The 21,594-nt window shown below is 36.7% G+C and overlaps 1 protein-coding gene across 8 annotated transcripts in view; it reads left to right on the top strand.

The window, feature by feature from the left end:
- Window positions 1-21,594, top strand: part of LOC128858609 (small conductance calcium-activated potassium channel protein) — a 174,457-nt gene that overhangs the window by 125,400 nt on the left and 27,463 nt on the right. For all 8 annotated transcript variants that reach the window (XM_054095015.1, XM_054095020.1, XM_054095019.1 and 5 more), the window contains 2 exons: window positions 9,576-9,892; window positions 10,854-10,958. In XM_054095015.1, the coding sequence (XP_053950990.1) occupies window positions 9,576-9,892; window positions 10,854-10,958 (422 nt within the window). The remainder of the gene's footprint in view (window positions 1-9,575; window positions 9,893-10,853; window positions 10,959-21,594) is intronic.

Raw genomic sequence — 21,594 nt, 5'->3', positions numbered from 1 at the left:
AATAATTTAAAAAAAAAAACAAAAAAAAAATTTAAAAAAAAAAATACCATACTACCCCCTTAAGGCCGCGAATATGGAGGAGGAGAGACTCCCACTTGTAGAGTAGCTGTACTAACAAATCAGCACAACGTACTTCCGGAAGCTCGGCCTAGACTGCCCTAACCCAGCATTTGCCTTACTTCCACATCTTCCAATGTTTTATTGATTGGTGTGGGCCTAAGTCAGTGATATTCCTCAGGAGGGTGGGTTTAGAGTGTGTGGATTACGAACGATGAAGGTGCTGCACCTCACATATCCCTTGTCTGGCCAGCTCATCCGCATTACAGTTACGCGCAATGTCGCTGTGACCAGGAACCCAGATGAGGCTTATGTCAAAGAATCGGACACAGTCGAAAGTGAGGTCAGGCATTTCCGGACCAGTCATGAATGCACCGTCACTGACCTGAGGGCCCTTATTGCCGCTTGGCTGTCGGAGTAAATATTTACTTTCTTGGCTGTTAGTACGCAAGTGAGCAGCCAGTCAGCTGCCTCCTTGATTGCACCTACCTCTGCCTGGAACACACTGAAGTGGTCCAGTAACCTGAAATTGAGTCTGATGGGAAGCTCCTCGCAAAAAACTCCTCCGTCAACCTTTCCTTCCAACTTCGATCCATCCGTAAACAAGTTCACCAGACCCTGTCCCCAAGTTTAGCCTCCCGTCCACTTTTCCCCTGATAGAATATGAGTAGAAAAAGTTCCGGTTGGACTAAGCGAGGATATACATTGATTCGGGGGATGAACTCGAAGTTTCTAAGGATGCTTGAGTGCCCATAAGTGAGGTTGAGCCTATAGCCCGAACCCCTCAATCTGATTGCGGTATGTGCAGCGGCAATTCCGCCTGCGATGTCTAGTAGGAGTGTCAGAATAGAAGTCGTTCGAACCACCCCATTGATTCCAATAAGTTCCGACCTCTGAACTCTGTCCAGTGTCACCACCAATGTCGTCCTCTCTAGTAAGTTCCACCAGACTATGAGTCCATATAACAAGATAGGCTTAACAATAGTATTGTATAGCCAAACAACAACACTAGACGAAAGGTCCTATCTTTTGCCAATTGCGCCCTTGCACCCAAACGAGGCGATTGTTGCCTTCCTCACTCTTTCTTCAATATTGAGCTTCCATGTAAGCTTGCTGTCAAGGATAATACCTAGGTACCTCACCTTGTCAGAAAGCATCAGAGGAGCGCTCCCTAGTGAGGGAAGTTGAGCTCTGGGTATTTTATATTTCCTCGTAAATAGGACGAGCTCCGTCTTAAGAGTATTCACCGACAGGCCGCAATCCGTTGCCCATCTAACAACTACGTTCAGATATCCCTGCATCAAGTTGTAGAGAGTATCCACAAATTTTCCTCTAACAATTGGTGCCACGTCATCCGTGTAGGCAATTACCCTGCAGCCCCCTTTCACCAGTTCCTCCAGAAAGTAATTTACAACAACAACCCAGAGAAATGGAGAGAGAGAACACCACCTTGCGGAGTGCCCCTCTTCACCTGCCGCCAGATGGAGATGCCGCTCCATTCTGCCGCGACTGTTCTGTTGCTAAACATTTTATACATAAATCTTATAAGGTCGGTTCCGACCCCCGGTTTACCCAGAGACATAGTAATTGCCTCCGAGAGGACGTTGTGAATAGCCCCCTCAATGTCCTGCTATATGCCACCAGCTAGCTTTTCGTCCTAAGCCCAGAAATGCCGTTGCTGCTCAGCCAGGGCTCCTGGATCAGAACTCCAGGTGGATTAATAGGTTGGCGGGCGCCGCCTTAGAGTACTGAAGATTTATCTGAAGAATAATCATCCTCCAAGATCCTCTACATCCCCTCAAAGACGGTGTCCTCGCTCTCCGAGGCCAAAAGTCTCTCCTCCTCCGCCCTGTCGAACAACGACCCGATGATTATGACGGTCCCCGACGTGATCGATTCCACTGCCATGTTCATAGGAGCCTCCTCTACTGTGGACCTTACTTCTCCCAGCACCTCCGGATGTGCAGGGCTTCTCCTCTGGCATCGGTTTGGTAGGATTTAAGAACTGCCTTCTTGAAGCCGTAGTTGATGACCCCCTTTGCTTCAGCGAGAAGACCAAGAGACTCTACCTTCAGCAGAATCAGTCCTTGCCGATAGTATTCCTCAGTCTTCTTCACCTTGACCACCCTCCAGTTGTGCGTGGGAAGTTTAGGATTGTAGTAGCGGAGGATTTCCTCCATCTCCTTCGAAACAAAGGGTTCGGAGGGGAGCCAGACACGTGCTCACGGACGCACAGGTAGATCTTTTTGTCTACTACCTTCAGCCTAGCTCCTTCCCATACCTCTCACACCAAGGCCACTGCCGCCCTGCACATTGAGGCTGACCGTTCGTCAACGCAAACGATTCTCTTACAAGAACCATAGTGTCGTTCGGCACTTTCACAGCTTGGGGGGACAGGTTTTCCCTCACTACTCTCATAAAAAAGCGGAGATGGCAGATGCTCCTCTTTCATTCCTCCTTAGAGACAACGCCGTCTTCCCTACCGCTGTCCGTCACTCCAAGAATGATGGAGCCCGTCTGTATAGCGACTTCGCTAAACGAATTTGGCGGGCCACCACCAATCCTGGGCCTCTTTTCTTGGGAGACACCCTCCGCCTGGGTGCGTTGCCTTTTTACTCCCGAGTCTGATTGTGGCACATTCGCTTCCACTCCCTTTCCGCTACCCTCCCCTGCTCCTCTGATAACCTTCCTGGCCCAATCGAGCGTCTGGGAAAGCTTTTCAGATATCTGAGAGTCATTCTGGTCACGGTAGCGCTCCACGATCTTGGTAGCCATACGAAGATCGGAGAAGGACCGTTTACTCTGCCCTGCCTACCGTTTAGGGCTAGTGGAGGGTCTTTGAAATGATACCCCCGAAGTTCCCGGAAAACTAGGGGAGAGCCCTTTGCTGGTGCTGGCTTCCCCATTCAGTGCCACTACTCTAGAAATCGCAGTCGGTTCCGTCTGTGATCCTCTACTTATCAAAGGTGGACTCTCATCTCATTAACCCCCCGGATTAATGCTGAAAATTTGTTCCGACTTTCTCTCAGTGTCTCCCTTGGTCGCTGCCTAGCGCGTCGATTCCGACGCATTACTCCCACTAGAGACTACCTCCGGGGCAAAAATTTTCGAGGAGGCGATTTCGCTCCTCTTGTCCTGAGAGAGGTGGTTTTGGAATTCGGTTTCGAATTCCCGCTCCCCTTGAAGCTTTCTGCAGAGTTATTGTTTTGTTTGTTGTGTTATTGTTTGCTATTGTTGTGTTTTTGTTATTCATAGTTTTGTTGAGTGGGTCCCCACTCGAAGCCGCTATCCAAATCCGTAGTTGTGTAGTCGTCCTTAAAGGAGGCCATGCGAGGGTTGACGCATGTTCTTATGGGGCATGCGTTCAGAGCCAGACCGAACACAAAGACGGGAGTCGTCTCAATCGCACCTACACCGTCAACCCAATGGTTACGGGTTTGGAACGTACTCCGAGGCCTGCCACTGTTTTAGCGGGACTGGGGCATTCTTTTTCTTTGCTTGTGTGGCACGTAGCGTCGTCTTGTTGAAAATAAACGTTGTCCAGATCAATGCCACCCAATTCCGGCCATAAAAATCCTTAATCATCTCTCCTCTTTAACGCCCAACACCTGTTATTGGGAAACCCTTTATATTCAGCCGAAATTACAGCCCTCTGTGAAGCTATAAACCTAGTAAAACACAAGAGAAAAATGTTGCTGTATGCTCAACCTCTAACCTGACATCAGACTACCTAACCTATGCTCAGATTGACTCTCTGCTCTTAATTCCCCAGCCAATATAATTCACCAGCAGCTATTACAAAACGAACCTCAGGAGTGTTAAATATCACACAATTCTACCCAACAATTATTTTTGTATGCAGGCATTTTAGTATGGGTGCCTGCATACAAAAATATTGTTGGGAATAACCTCGCCGTTCAATCCGCAAAAATTGCTCATCAAAATCCTTAAACCACTTAAACGACTAGACATTATAAAATCCGAACGCCTTCAGTTAGGAAACACGAAAATAACACGGCCATCTTATGAATAACACAAATCCAATGCATTTACTTGCAACACAGATGTCATAGTCACAGTTACTCAGCTTCTGCTGAGCTGCCCAGTGTGTTGCACCTGTAGCAGTGATTTTTAAGACACTAACAGTGATTGAGAAGTACGTGGTGCCACTAACATACGATTTTTTGATCACCGTTACGTAAAAGATAGGAGTTGTCACAGCTGTCTACCACTTGTTCAAATTGATAGATTGGCGGACAGCCACACATTGCAAATCGACGTATTTCATTATTCTAAGCATCATCTATATTCCAACATAGCATTTTGTGAGTAATTGCATAACACGCATTTTAATTTAACTTATTTTTTTAATGACATATTTACTTACTAATATAATTCATTAAGTAAGCCGTTTGCCAAATCACATTTACGTTTCCATGATTTAATTTTTAGAAATCCTTCATATACTTAATGTAAATCCTTTTAACATTTCTAATACTGACCTTTTATTATACTTTGCAGAATTCAGTAAGTAAATATAAAAGTTTTGTAATATTTGTGAGTAAGTTCTTGATGGTAGTTTAGTTGAAGCTTCATATAAGTTGTTATAGTGAAATTGCAATGTATATTTAACTTGATTAGCTAAAGTTGGAGGTGATAAAATTCCACAAAGCAATGCAAATTAGCATTTTTCATTGAAATATTTACCATATGTATTTGCATATCATAATCGAAATTAACGTATGTATGTTATATGTAGTAACATGCTATATACTTATGCTTATATATCTACATATATACATATATACATGCCACACTTAACGAAAAAATTCCATTAAATACTGCATTTTTAATACTACACATTTTTAATTTATTTCATTTCAATTAATTACTTTTAAAACATCACACATATTTCAGGCATCTATTAGAGTGCAAATCATTCCCACCAAAACAAGCGACATTCCAAGCCTACACTTGGAACTGCATGCATATATGATGGATGTTTCAAAGCTTCCCAGCCAAGCGCTCTTGGTGCTAAGTGGCACTGTCATGATTGAACACGCGTCCGTCTCTTCTAAATTCCTGGTGATCAGAATGAATCAGTCCAAGCGCTAGCAGCTCATAATGAACATACATATAGTATAAGTGCTATATGTTTTCAATCCTACCAAACATACTGCATTACCTTCCATAACGTTAATTCCGGCTTGTTTATTATTCGCGAAACTTTACTTGCTTCATCCCAAACCTTTTTCACTTGTAAATAATTTTTCCACACCACCCGCTTTTGAATTGGCGCGATTTTGTTTCTCTCCAGCAAATCATTTCGCAGCTGCTTTCTGGTCATCGAATTATGCCCGTTTGGTAAAAACGAAAAACTGTCATTTCATTTATATTAAAAAACAAACATTCACTAATTGATAAAAAATATCACCTTAAAAAAGAAGTATAAGGCAATCCGTTGCAAGTTTAAAACCACTTATCTTCAATTTACTGCGAACCTTTTATACACATCAATATTTTATTAAACTGCATCAACAAGATCCGATGGAAAACTTCAATCACGGGTATTTTTATATGCATGTATGTAGGTATGTTTTTATGAGTACGCAGGACTCCATATAAAAATCATTATGTATGTTTTATATAAGAAAAATAAGGGAAAATTCAATTATTGCTTTATATGTAATTGAAAGTGTATTGGCTATGGCAGATATCCCATATTGCAGTATGCCTATTAAGCTTATTAATCCGCTTTGTTAAAAGTGTACGATTCGAATACGCTCCATTTGCTTATTTTTATGGTTGGCTTTGGATTTATTATACTGATTTGCTTAGTTAAAGCATAGAAATCGTTTTAGATTAGTATTATTGCCTTTGTGTGTACGTACTTCACCCCTTTTTTTTATGTATTTAAAATCAACGTCTGCACTATATATCAAGAGAGCAATTGCAATGCTATATCGTTTCCAATGAACACATAGAGATTCCGGTTCATAGCAAATTATACCAGACATTTTGTTAAAGCTAAGGTTCTAAGAGTTCTAGACTGGTACGATTACCCAAGAAAAAAATACAAGCAGAAAATCCCTCACCCGTTTTCCAATGTTTTCAATAAGAGTATTTCAAAGGTTTTTCCTGCAGCAGTTACTGAATCGAGAGGCACTTTACAAAGTTATCTGAGATATTTAGAAAAAGGTATTTCGAGTGTATTTTTCACATTTTTTGATTTATTTTGACACTTTGTCCGACTAGTACAATTGCCGATGAAAGGAAAGTGTTTTGCGGAGATTGGCGCCATCCAAAAGGCTTGTATCGGCATCCGGTTCTAATACTCTTCAACTTGCCTAATGGTTTAATGAAAGACACTCTTTAAATAGCAACCCTAGCGCAGTTGTAGTTTCATTGCAATTATTGCTCGGTTCTAATACTCTTCAACTTGCCTAATGGTTTAATGAAAGACACTCTTTAAATAGCAACCCTAGCGCAGTTGTAGTTTCATTGCAATTATTGCTCGATATGCGAAATTTGGTATAAATATTGAATACTTGCCTTTGAAAATTTTCTTCTCGGCTTACTTTAAAACGAAAGTCTTCATTTGGACAACCTCCTGATAACTTTTCGTTTAACGATCCAAAAGCCGTCGCATCTTGCATTTAATACTAACATGAAAAACATTCTACTTTGCACTTATAACCTTATGCTTCTTTTATTCTATGATGAAACGCTTAAATGATAAAACTTTACAAATTCGAGCCAGAGAAGCACTTGGTTGATTGGTTGGTTGGTTACAGTGGTGATTCAACCAGAATCCAACTAACGTTTCCGCAGCATTTTGTTGCCACATCCTCGTTACCAACTTGTTTAACGGTTATTTACAGCAAGACTATTTCCAGTCTGTGCGGTTTAGAACATTATTAGGCTGTTTCTAAGCCAGACAGTTGTTCGAGACTCTCGAACAGCGGTTTGCCCAGTGTTAACATTCTTCCATAGGGCGGAGCATTCACAGAGGAAATGGAAGATTGTTTCCTTTTCTTTCGGTTGTTTACAACTATGACAGTATGTGTTGTAAGGGTGCCCATTTTGGCGGCTTTTTCTCCGATAGACCAACTGCTGTTAGTCTACAGGCGACCGTCCCGTCGCTACATGTTTATCAATATCGACGATTGCTTGAGGTTGTAGATGGGCCACAACGTCCTGCTAATTTTGATTTTCGTCTGGTCTCTCCATCTACAATCCACGATTCAAAGGTATTTTAGGAAAATTGCATTCTTGTCTGCACCTAATGGTGTGAATACCGGTACTGCAAGAACGTTATTCATGGCAGATCCCTCTCTTGCCAGTTCATCTGCTTTTCCGTTATCTTCAATGTTTCGGTGTCCAGGGACCCAGATTAAGGTAACTTTATGGTTCTCACTCAAGGTGGTAAAGCTATTCTTACTTTGTTCCACCGCTTTAGAGGTTGTTGTAGCCGAATCCAGCGCCTAGCTTGCAGCTGGGCTATCCGAAAGAATAGCGATATTGCCCTTAAAAGAGAAATCTATGATTAGTAGCCTACAAGCTTCGGCAATTGCCAGAACTTCCACCTGGAAGACACTGCTGGTATTAGGGAGACGCACAGATTTTTCAATTCTAAGTCTATGAGAATATATGTATGCTGCTCCAAAACCGCAATCCATTTTACTGCCATCTGTATAGACTGTAGTGTCGAAATTGTTTAGTGAAAATCCCTTATTCCATTCCTCCTTAGATGGAAAGAGAGTGACAAGATTCCTGTTGAAAGTTACCGTTACGACGATCTAATCAGTCCTCTCCGAGGTTAACTGAGTTTGTCGCAATAATAGACTTGCGTGACCATACGTTTTTTCTTTCCATCGACCCGCTTCATTTAACCTAAATACACTCATTGTTGCCGTCTTCTTTATATGTAGGTCTATTGGAATAATTAAGAGCCTCCCTAGGACATGCTCTGATTGCATCAACCGTTATTATCACAGGATGATCTTTATATTCTGCCCATTAATTTGGTATTGTAATCTCTCCCTAGAGCTTTCCACCAAACTATCGAACCATACGATAAAATTGGTCGTATAACCGCCTTCTTCCAAGCATACGTTTACAGGCATATACAGCAATTTCTGTTTTCCTTACCCGTTCTTCGACGTTTAGTTTATGTTTCTTATTGGTGGCTGTTATCATTTTGAAGAAAACACGACGTTTGGACTCGACCAAGATCACTAATTTAGTAATAGCGCCGATAGCGAAGAAGAACAATCTTATAAGTATGCACCAAATGAAAACGGCGGGATTTAATTCTTGAGCTGTGACCATACGCTTTACATGATGAACTCAGTTAAAAGGTTCGGATTCTGACTTAGTCGCTCGGTGTCAGGTTTGGACTATTCGACAGGTGTAATAGAACCTCCATACATATAATCCATTCAGTAGTGGTCCGAATTTAGCTCGGTCCATTAATAATCCCTTTCTATCTCATAGAACGCATACCAAAACCCTCTCAGCCCTTAATCCGGGAATGGCGATGATTTAGGCCGATTCACCGCGATTTGACATACACCTTTTTTGACAGTTGATTTCTGCCATTTGCTTCAAAAATGCATCGGCTGCGTTACGTTTCAGCAAAGAATTTCTGAATTTGAATGTTCTCTTTATCTTCTTTCATTTTGGAATACCGTAGCACATATCCGGTTTTATCAAACTCAAAAGAAAGTTTTATGAAGAGTGATGTCATCTCTAAGTCGCTGTTTAGAATGACCTGATGCTGCGCATATATCGCGAGATATGACGCACCAAAGGCATCTAGCAGAAAATGGTAATTTTTTACTTCACCTGAAACCTTCGATCTGCTTTTCTGCTTTCGGAGCTCAAAAAACCGAATTTGTAAATCCAATAAGAATTTGTACATCCAATAAAAATTATATGTATATATATTATATATGGCCATAAATGAGATGTTGGATTTGTATGGATAGTTTTACCACAGGCTCTTTCTTAGTTTTGCTACACTTACAATTTGTGGTAGGTCTTTAGAGAAGTGCCGGATCATCATGTAACATCGTCTCATTGCAAAAACCTCGAATTCGATTGTGTCTAGTTATCTTTAAATATTATTAAGAATATATTTAAAATTCAGCTTAAATACCTAATTTGCACAAGCATATCAATATATGTATGTAAGTAGAGTATGGGTGTATACATGCATATGTATATATATGTTCATACATACATACATACATATAATATAAGTGCTTCTAGTAGAGCGAAATATTTTTTATCATTTCGTAACGTTATATTTTGTAATGAGTATCTTAAATGTGACTTCCCAATCGTTAGTTTGTTTGTTAGTTCCTTTGTCACACTAAAAATAAATCAATATAATTCCAATTAATAAATTTTTAATAGAGCCTTTCCAATTTTTTCTTTTACTTTTCTTACTTTTCTTCTTTTGCCGTTCAAAATGGAACGGCATACCGGAACGTTGATGGCAACCACATTCACAGTTGTTCATGATAGATAATTGTGCAGACGATTGGCGGATCGCAATGACATGGCAACGAATTAGTCAGATAAGTTTAGAACTTTTTATATGCGCAATTCATCCAATTCCTGGTGAATACTATTTCCAATGGACGACAAAATTGGCAAATAAAAATAAAACAATGGGCACCGAAATGGTGCCGTATGACGTCGCATTATCATTACCCATGTTCCTTCGGTTATATCTAATATGTCGAGTTATGCTACTTCATTCAAAATTATTTACGGACGCATCATCGCGGAGCATAGGAGCCCTCAACAGAATTAATTTTAATACAAGGTAAGAGTTCCTCTAAATTTGTTTTCTTATTTTATTTGTTGAATTTGCATAATTAAATGAATAATTCAACAACAAAGCGATTTGAAATTTAATCCTATACCGCCCCATAAATAAAAAAAAAGTATTTTCCTGCGCTTATAACGCCGTTGCTTTCACGAAAACGAGACCTGGGAGTTTTAGTGAAAAGAAGAGATTTTGCTTACGATCTGCAAGGGAAGCACTTTGCCCATAGCAACTTTAACAACACTTGTTCGCGTCTTCGCGAGGGTAGGCAGCTATCACTTAAAAGCACAATACTGGCATTCCATCGAGCTCTTGTTCTCTCTTCTTTAGGAATGACTTATCAAAATAACTACATTGTTTTATTCACGCTCAGAAAAGTATGTAGTGAAATGATCTCATATTGCTTTATGTATTCCATCTGCCATGCTTCCGATTTTGGGGATTTTTTTACTTTAACTACGCTTTAATTGTTTACTTTGCCTACAACGAAGTGTTTAGATAACTGCCTTTGCGGCTTTAGGCTGAATAACCCTGTGCCTGACCGGGGGCTGGTAAAATTTTCAATCATAACACCCTAATTAAGAAAAGGGCGATGTTCGTAATTGTCTTCACAACTTCCCTGTATATGTACTCTGGATATGCAACGTTTAACAGCGCAGTCTTTTTCTAAATAACGGAAAATATGTGTTTTTAGATTGGAGCTCGTAGTCGCTGTCGCAACTCGGATGTTGAGTATCTTATAAACAATCTTAGGAAACTAAGTGTGGTACTAGAAAAATAAGCTGAAAAATAGAGTCCAAATATACGACATGGACTACAACTTCTCAATCACAGCTACATAGAGATATGACATATATGTAATTGAGTACATATGTACATGTATTTCCATATATAATGTATATTAAAATATATCTTTATATCTTTTATTTAAAAAAAATTGTGTTTAATCGAATTTCAGATTTGTTTTAAAAACCTTAATGACAATATGTCCTGGAACGGTGCTGCTCGTATTCATGGTATCCTTATGGATAATTGCTTCATGGACTTTGCGACAGTGTGAAAGGTAACCAGTTCTAAGCATTTAAATAATACTTCATGTTTTCGGATTTGTTTGCGTTTTTTTGTTTGCAAAAAAAAAACATCTATCTTGGATACACACACACTAAATATTTTAACACTATATATATAACACTTATATGTATGTATATGTACGTGCCTATCAACGCATTTTTTCTCAAAACTTCTTACATAAAATGTATTAGAAATATACACAGAACACATGTACATAAAAAACACTTCATTTTACTACATAAGATATTTGTACACTTAAAAAACCTTTGTAAAGTCCATACCTAATCTTCACCTTTGATCTAATGGTCAAGAGTTTGAGTGAAATTAAGGAGTGTACGAAAAAAGCTCTATTGCGCTCCTTTTATAAAATTTCTTTAAACCATCAATAAATCAGTTAATACTTAGTCATTAAAATGGTATGGATTGAAATGTCACAAAATGTTTAAAAGTGTCTTCGCAGCTTACTCGGATACATCATTTCTTTTCAAAACCAAATAAAAAGTATTGATGTGTGTATATGAAATATGAAGCATATGCGGGAATGACTCTCGTTAAACTTCAATCATCGGTTGGTTCCTTGTTCGTTACCCACTATGGAAAAATGTGTTTCTAAAGCGGTAGCCCCACTCCAAGCACTCGCAAGTACTTTACTTCTTATGAAACAAAAACCCTCGGCGGAGGCACTATACTGTCAGTACTACCATTTGTGGGACAGACGCATAGATAATAGGAAAAGATCTGTAATAAAAAGTAGAACAAAACTTGTTAGAGAAAAAAAGTAGTATTAATAACTAAAATTTAAAAAATCCAGAAAATTGTTTGCAGACCATTGAAAGTATACATCCAATTACATCCAATACTTTCAATGGTTTTAGTTCCCTGCATTATGTCAATTCTGAGTAAATCTGACATAACTTCTAAGTAACATTTGCTTACGCGTACTCGTAAAGATCCATACATTTTTCTGGGAACCTTTATCGTAGACGCTCGCTCTAAGAAATAAAGACAAAAATCAAGGTGAAAATTTTGCTGTATTTAATAAATTTGCAAGGCTAAAATATGTCACACAAACTCAACTTGTCTGGCTATGGCGCATACTGTCTGATTTCCAAAAAATGTTAGTCGGTAAGGAACCATTTTTCCTAACTTCGTATAACGAACTGGACAAACTGTTTTATTTCTTCACACTATTTTAGTGGCGGCCGCCGTAGCCGAATGGGTTGGTGCGTGACTACCATTCGGAATTCACAGAGAGAACGTCGGTTCGAATCTCGATGAAACACCAAAATTAATAAAAACATTTTTCTAATAGCGGTCGCCCCTCGGCAGGCAATGGCAAACCTCCGAGTGTATTTCTGCCATGAAAAAACTCCTCATAAAAATATTTGCCGTTCGGAGTCGGCTTAAAACTGTAGGTCCCTCCATTTGTGTAACAACATCAAGACGCACACCACAAATGGGAGGACGAGCTCGGCGAAACACCCAAAAAGGGTGTACGCGCCAATTAGTGACCATGATTTTCAACGTCTATTTAAATGAAAGTGACTGGAATGCTTCATATAATATAATAGATATACATATATCACACACATATTAACTTTAGGAAACATAATTTCTGCCGCCAATGAAATTTGAGTAATGTAAAAGTTCTGTTTCTATAAGGAAAGTTTAAATATTAGTGACAGCGTGCTGAATTAGAGACTTTTGGCAAAAATATTGGTAATTTGGTGATTAATATAAATCGAATACGCTGAGCCAAGTGTTGCCAGTAAACGTTAATTTGCTTACTTTTCAGTTAAAGCAAAAGACTTAAGTAACAAACTTACTTTTTTCTATTTTACTTTATATTTTTAGTGTGAAAATTTGTATGGATCACATTTAAAATTAATTTATTTTTAATATGATTGTATAATTACTACTTGACTCACTTAACTCTTGAGATCGTATGTCAGCAATAACTCTCAGCCTACAGTTTAATACCCAAACCAATGATTTGAAATATCCTTAGAGAAAATAGCCTACGGTTATAAGAATCCATGACCGTAGAGATCAATGTAATGGACTACAAATCAAGATTATTTAATTAGACTTTTGATGACGTTGTGGTCTATTCATTTTGAAAGGTTATCACATACGAAATATACTTCATCTATCAATCGTCCAAGTGATTGTCACTAAACAAAGTGTTTCAAACTTGTAAATCAAACATCATAAAAACCATAATTAATCTGTTATAAACCTTTGAGTTGAACGACTTTTAAAAACATTTCAAAAAAATTGGATTCAGCGCATTCGAATAATATTTGCTCCTTCACATCGCAGCAATTTGCAACCAACTGATGTATTATTGTTCAGATAAATAAAATAGCTTATTAAAATGCAATTATGTATAATAAATAATTTCCATCTCTTAGCAATACCATGTTCATGAAACAACATACATATATCTCTAGCATTATTGTTACGATTTTTTAAAGGAATTTATGTAAAGCAACACTTTTAAGATAAAACATCCTATAAAATTAAAAAAAAAACTATAAAATGCGCTCAGTTTAAAGTCTGCAGAGTATTTCCTATATAAATAGACTAATGTACATATACATATATATTTGCAATATTTTATTAAAAAAAATAAAGTTAAGGTGATGGCATCTCTTTTGTACAAACTTACTTAAACCAATTTAGATCATTCACATGCAAACACCGGTAGTTAATAATTATTTTATAAGCTAATCTATTTACTATGTGTATATACGTGTTAACAGTATTTGTGATTGTGATCTGCTTTGCTTGTGTTTATGGTGTTTTCATTGAAGTCTACACTGTCGTCTAATCGTACGAGTATGCTACTAAACATCTGATATGTGTTCATAACATACTATGTAGTATATAATTTTAAACACATTTGTACGTATATGCATACGTGAATGTACTTGCGTACCTATAAATATGTATGTGTGCATTCGTAAACGCTTTACAAAAAACGAATAGATTTGATTTACAAATAAAAATTATGTATGTATATTAGGAGTTATATTAACTAACCCTATATACAAATTCGAGGCTAAAAGGCTTAAGAGCCCCATACTTTGTTAATTCCATCCAAATACAAACAAATTTCTGTAGTATTAAAAAAATGTATTAGCCACCTAAAAGCAAACAAGTGTTTTGGAAATTTTACATATTTTCAGAAAGCTAGAGTATAAACCTGATGCTTTCCAAAGTAAACTGGATTTCGCGAACATAAGTATTTCCCTTAAAGTCTTGTATTAATAATTAGAAGTGGAGTTATGGCATCTAAAGCCACAGTATATTCGAGCATTCCACACAGAAATGAGCAACGAACAGATATTAAACTTTGTTTTAAACTTTATAAAACTTTTACCGAGATATTTAATCGGTGAACCACAAAATTATTTAGTAACTTCTTTTCGTATTTCGACTTGAAGTTCTATAAATACAGTTTAATTCCATATCATCAGGTAGGTATCATCCAAAAGGTCAGAATCTTTTCTTACAATACTTGGTAGAACACTTGATGTTACATGATCAAATAACAAAGTGTCCAATAAAAAGCATCACCGAGCCAAAACAAATTATCTCATTTAAATAAGTTACAGGTAGTATTGATTTACTTCTATATACATAAATACATACAAGACATTGCCCACAAAGTGTTCGCTCCAACAGGCCAAGGCTTTAGCGCACAATTCTGTCTTTTGACTTGCTTTCTGCTTCATATACTGGCCACATAATTGCGCAGAAAGAAGTGTGTCGCTTTTCCAAGAACTAATGAATCGGCGGCCGCCGTAGCCGAGAGATGGTTGGTTCGAATCTCGGTGAAACACCAAAATTAAGAAAAACATTTTTCTAATAGCGGTCGCCCCTTGGCGGGCAATGGCAAACCTCCGAGTGTATTTCTGCCATGAAAAAGCTCCTCATAAAAATATCTGCCGTTCGGAGTCGGCTTGAAACTGTAGGTCCCTCCATTTGTGGAACAAAATCAAGCCGCACACCACAAATTGGAGGAGGAGCTCGGCCAAACACCCAAAAAGGGTGTACTCGCCAATTATATACATATATATATACATATATTCCAATGTTCAGAAAATCCGGTTTACTCTGGAACTCACCTCCTACATCTGTCCTGAAAGGCTTCAATATGTTTTACCTATATATTCATATGCAACAATAATTGCTTAAAATAATTTCTCTTAAGTGTTTTAAATTGACCACAAACAATTATGATCGTCGTTATTTATTTACTAATTATTTCATTACCTCAATAACTCTTAGACCAGCGTTTCTCAAACTGTGGTACGCTTACCTCTAGTGGCATCCGAAGATGCTACGCTAGCAGATAAAGCCGACAAACAAAATGAATGATTGCTGATTTTTTTAAACAACCACAATGTTTTATATTTTTCTAGTTTCGACGTAAAAGGAAATCCTATTTCGTGAAGTAATTGTATTACTTCATAGCCAATATATACATGTATGAACTGAAAATACAAAGAAAACTATGCCACTCTGCACATAAAATCAGGATTTGCAATGAACATATATCGTTTTTGATCCATATTGTATACAGAGGATTTTCGAGAAAAAAAATTTAGAATCCTGCAATACAATACTGATAGTAGCTTTTGACAATATTGAGCGAATGGATTTGGTTTTTTTATTAGAAGACAGAATATGTGTCAGGTGACTTTGATAATTCGCATGATAATTACGGATAATTGAATATTTCATAGCAGATAAATTTTGTGACATAACCAGAGATCTTGAATACTGATTCTTTTTATATTTACTTGGCATCCTTTTAACTCATGAAATTGAAGTGTTTTTGTATTTTCTTCCTTGTCTCATTAAACATTCTAATTAAAGTAATTTAAAATATATTTTACAATCAAAACTTATTAAATTATTATGTAAAAGCTCTGAATTGCTGTTAATAGGGAAAAATCTGTGGTAATGGTTGTACGTATGCATAAAAGGCTTCTTTGGTATTCGATAAGGACAGCCAAAAGTATGTCAGCTCCAAGCCCAATTCAAATTAAGCCGATTAACACTTGATAATATTACCATTCAAGTGCTTACAATGTTTTTGAGGATAAAATGTAATAGAGGAAATCATGGGATTTTTATAAAATCGCTAATGAAAATAAGCGAGTTCTTGAATGGTGAAATTTTCCGCTTGCAAATCAAAAACGCCTTTTTGACCACCAATGCACACCTTTATGTTTCAGGTTATATGTATATGTGGATTCCTCTTTCAATATTAATATGTGTATTACTGTGAAAAATATATTCAAATAGATGTTCTTAATTATTTCCTCATATTACCCACTTAAAACCGGGTTGTATTATTTTGTTCTGAAAGCATACATATTTAATTTCGTGCTCGCTTTCAGTCATTTACTTCACTTCTACTGAAAAATTTTCATGTTTACAAATCGGAAACATCTCTAAAACTGTTTAACAGCTGGATATAAAACGTTTCCGCGCAATAATTCCTACTAGATTGATAACTGAAATGTTTGATTGAAATGTTTTTGGTCTCTTATTTAATCGATTTTTATTGGAAATAAGCCGTCAAGGGGCAATTGTAAGATTTGTGAGTTTTGTTACAGATATAAATTCGTAATATATGTACATATTATGCCTAAAAATGAATCAACGCTTTTTGTATTAGAAAAAATTGTGCTGAAATATTAATTAAATAACAAAATACTTGCTTTGATAACTTATATTGCACTTTTGGAACCATTATCTTTATTAATCTAATATCTATCCACATATATTGAATCGTCTCCTTAGATTTATTATATAGCTTAAACTTGTGAAGAAAATTTAAATTACCTTGGGTTTAAACTTATTCAAAAATATTGACTTCAGTCTAAAGCAAATATATTCTGTGTTACTGTGTATAGGAAAATCCCAATTAAATTTTAAGAAGTTTAACGTTACAGACAGTTTTTAAAAGAACAGCAGGAATACTGTTAAAAGGTATTTTTTATAAATATCCATATTAACATAAAGCAATTTTCGGAACTAAAAAGTTATAAAACCTTAACTTTATCTCGAATAAATGGTTTCTTCGCCTCCTCATGGATATCCAATTGCCATTCTTCTTCAACTCATTGTTAATTGTTACATTTATGGAATTAAAAATATCGAATTCAAATTTCGAAATTGAAATTTCAAAATAACGGCTCATCTAAAAAATAATAGTCACATATATCTACACTACATGAACCAGGAAACGTAGTGACAGACATTTCTGTATCTATTTCAATTTCATTACAAATAATCGTTATTTTCCTGGTTATTGTATCCTGGTGCAAGTCCAAAACTACGTTCGACCACAGCAGCATCTCAACAGGTCATACTACCAATACACTTAAAGTAATAATAATATTATATTTATCATCATGATATATTTGTTGTTTAGTAGTGTACTACAAGTATACTAACATTAGCAAGTGCATCCAGATACTGGCTTACACCTATTCAAATCTTTTTCAAAATTATATTAACTTAACTTACATAGCTTAACTGCATAGTATGTACATACGATTATACTTAACCGTCATTGAGTGAAGTGTTGTTCGTTTATTTTACATATATACTTATATACTTTTTACTGAAATTGGTGCTTTTTATCTAGTTAAATTAATTTTCATCAGTTCTATCCTATTTGCCTATTCTTTTTGTGTTGTTCATTTTACATGTATTTTTACTCTTTTATTTCCGTATTTAATAATAGATTTTAAATACAGTTAAAGATAAATTGTCTATACAACATGAATTAAATAAATATATTTAACAACATACATATATACATACATACATGCATAGTCAGACGCATTTATGCACAAACTTGAACAAAGCGATTTGAAAGTATTTCGTGAATGGAATGTCCGAAAAGCAATGTTCAATGCATATGTATGTATGTGTATGCTCATATGAAGGTGCAATTATTCCAATATTCAAATAAATGATGCTTACGCCTCGAAATAAACAACCAACCAACCGACATATCAACAATAAAACAAATAAACGAAAATGGAGTTTAGCCAAAACACGTGCTCGACTTTTTATATTACTACTTATTTGCTGCCTCTATCTATTTTACCATTTTCATTACATACTCGTAATATATGTAATATTTCATATACATTGTTACAATATTAATGAATGCTTACTTCTTCCCCTCTATTCATCGTTCCTTCGATTTTGGAATTTCGACTTGGATTTTTTTAAATTCATATTAATGGAGTATGGTCGGGTGGAGTGGTTCCGGCTCCGGTTTTTATGATTTTACATAAAAGAGAAACATCTTTATTTTTTATCAGCCGAATGCCTTAATCCTTTCTAGGTTAAAAATTCTAATTCTATATTATACCAGACTTCAAGATGCATTTGTATAGTCATTTTTTTTTTTGCATATTTCTTTTTGGACTTTAAAAAATCGTGGTATACCAATACTCGTACATATATGGTAAGAAAATGCACCGGCAATAGATCTATTCAGCGCGATAGCGATTATATTCTTACCGAAATTTTTATTATTACCCGCTATTCTGGCGCACTTTTAACGCTGTCTGCTAAGTAAAAATAATACTGGGTATGGAGAAAAACTGTACGAATATGTCAATTGCTCCTTCATGACCAAATTCTGATCTGACACAAAATGTGATTCGAAAATTTATTTTTTATCCAAAACTAAAAACTAAAGCTAAAACTGATGATACCTTTCATGTTTCCTGTCATTAAGTAGAAGGTACTGTAGCAGCGGGTTGGACTGATGAGGGGCACTTTCTATGGGCGAAACATATAGAAAAAATAGGCATCTCAGATAAGATAGCGGACCACTTTCTGTGCATCTGTCCGGCCTTCGCTCGAATCAGGCTTCAGGTCTTTGGCACTGTTGTTTTCAGAAGCGACCACCAAGGAGCCAATCCTTGGTACTACAAGATCTATTCAGGATTCTGCGCAGGTCGGGCAGATTTAGGGAAGATTATGAAGTGAACCCGAATGCAGTGCAATGGACTTAATGTTGTCTAAGTGCTATACTTGCTATTTGTCCCGACAAAAAAAAGAACTAAAACCATGTACTTGTATGCATAATTCAGGCTGCTACCTGTTATGAACCTAATGTTAGCACGATATACAAATATAAGATCCGCCGAGCAGCTAAACCTTCCTCTAGCTGGTGCTACTCAGGTACTGAGTGGACGCTTTATGATATCTTGCTTCTCTCTACCCCGACGACTTCTATATTGCCCGTAATCTGGATTTATTTCTGCAACATTAAAGAAATGTGCAGTACGCGAAATTCTTCTATACTGAGATTGAACAGAAATTTGACAATTGGGTTGCATCCGCCATTTTTACTTAAGTAAAGCGAATAACTTTCTTGTCACGTATGGAGGAGATAAGCTAATCAATCTTGCAGTTGCTCTTTATGTGTGTGCAAATATCTCAGCCAACTCTCTAAGAAAACGACGTCATTTCACAACTATGTACTTTTGAAAACAGTAACATTTTTTCGAGAGATTTAATAGATTCAGGGCTGGCTGTGAAAATTATCTGTCATTTGCTAATAAGGTGGGCTTTGAAATAACCAAAAGATTGCGCCCGCTATTTACTACAAGGATAAAATACATATATATAAATTATTTATGCCTAAGTGTGAATAGACAACGTCCCAATACTCTCGCCGACAATCGCAGCTCAATGAGTTGTGCATGACTACCACTCAGTTGCTCCCACATTATGTGGCTGCTGTCGATATGTCGGTTGCTCATCGGCTGCAATGGCAGTATTTATGCCAATGAAAAAGCTTCCCATGAAAATTATCAATCACTCGGACGCGCATAAAACTTTAGGCTATTTTATTCGTAGGCTACTTTAAGATGTGGACCATAAATTGGTGGAAAAATTCGGTCACAAAAAATGTATACCCCGATTCTATGTTATATATATGTATAGGGTTTTTCAGTAAGAGCGCTTCAACTTTTGAACTTTTTTGAATAAAACACAAACGGTTTGACTTTTTTAACTAATTTTTTTTTTATTATCGAGTTTGAACATATACATTTAAGTATGAAATTCGATTTCTTTTGCATGACCACCGCGTACACGATTTACGAAGTCCAATCGTTGAACCCAATTTTCGACCACTCTTTTGCATAAATCGGCCGAAATTCCAGCAATTTCGCGTTCAATATTGGCTCTGAGCTCACAAATCGTCGCCGGCTTGTTACTGTAGACCAATGACTTCACATAACCCCAAAACGGGACGGCTTGTTAAATGGACCGTAAAATGGCCGTAATGCTCTTAAAGTAGCAGCAACAGAACGATTATTTTCATAAAAAATTTACACGATTTGCAATCGTTGCTCAAGTGTGTAGCGTTCCATGATGAAATGTATACTAATGAAGTTTACAAATGACAAGCGAAAAATAAAAAACATTGCGTCGTTCGCCCTCCCTATCGGAAAAAAGTTGAAGCGCACCTATTGAATAACCCTATACATACATGGCATAGCCACCGCCGTAGGCGAATGGGTTTTTGCGGGGCTACCATTCGGAAGTGCCCAGTCTCAAATGATAGAACTTTTTTTTCTAATAGCGGTCGCCCCCTGGCAAGCAATGGCAAACCTCCGAGTGTATTTCTGCCATAAAAAAGCTCCTCCAACAAAAAAAATTTCTGCCGTACGGAGTTGGCTTAAAACTGTATGTTCCCCATTTTTGGAAAAACATCAAGACGCTCACCGCAAATAGGAGGAGGATTGGAAGGCAGTAGCAGCGTTCTAAAGAATTTCAATGATTAGGATTCATGTAACCGATGTATTAGTTTTTTTTAATTGTGCGTACAACATTTACCTTCATTCCATTCCATCCCACTTACGTTATTTCACTAACAGGAGAAATATGGAAATATGTAATAAGAAAGGTAATATAGAATTCAATTATCATTGAAATCTCATAAATGTTATATGCCAAAGAATTTTAAAAAATAATTCTGAAACCCATGCGTCAGGTTATTAATGTATTGCTATTATTTTTGTAACAGCATTAACATTTACCATACATGTTTTTTAACAGTAACAGTCCCTGGCAGCATATAAACCCGGATCATTCTAGTAACGTGGAAGCGACCTTCATAGAAACGCCGATGGCTATTGTAAAATCAAAGGCAGACTTCATCTAGCCTGCACTCAAAATCAGAGAAGGGCTAGTGAACCACTTCACCTACATTTGTTTGATATATGTCGCAGTTTTGTATTCATTTATCATTGATTTAGTTACTCAAGCAAATGTATGCATTTTAGATTATTAGTTATTCATTACCATAAATATGTATGCTCATATACTGTTATAATGTAATACAGATTAACTTATTTTTCCAGTCATTGTTAATGTAAATACCTTGTAATAATATTTGGTTTTTTGCTGCGCTAAAATTTCAGAAAACAGATATAAGCTTAATTTTCGTTTCTTATGCAATTTCGATTAATTAATGCATTCATACATATATATGTTTTTGGCTTTTAAAATTTAGCATGATATTTGTTGAAAATTCAAAAATAAATACAATAAGCACATTTGAATACCCA

Source organism: Anastrepha ludens, chromosome 3 (genome assembly GCF_028408465.1).
Source record: "Anastrepha ludens isolate Willacy chromosome 3, idAnaLude1.1, whole genome shotgun sequence".
NCBI lineage: Eukaryota > Metazoa > Arthropoda > Insecta > Diptera > Tephritidae > Anastrepha > Anastrepha ludens.
This window is presented reverse-complemented; position numbering and strand designations above follow the sequence as displayed.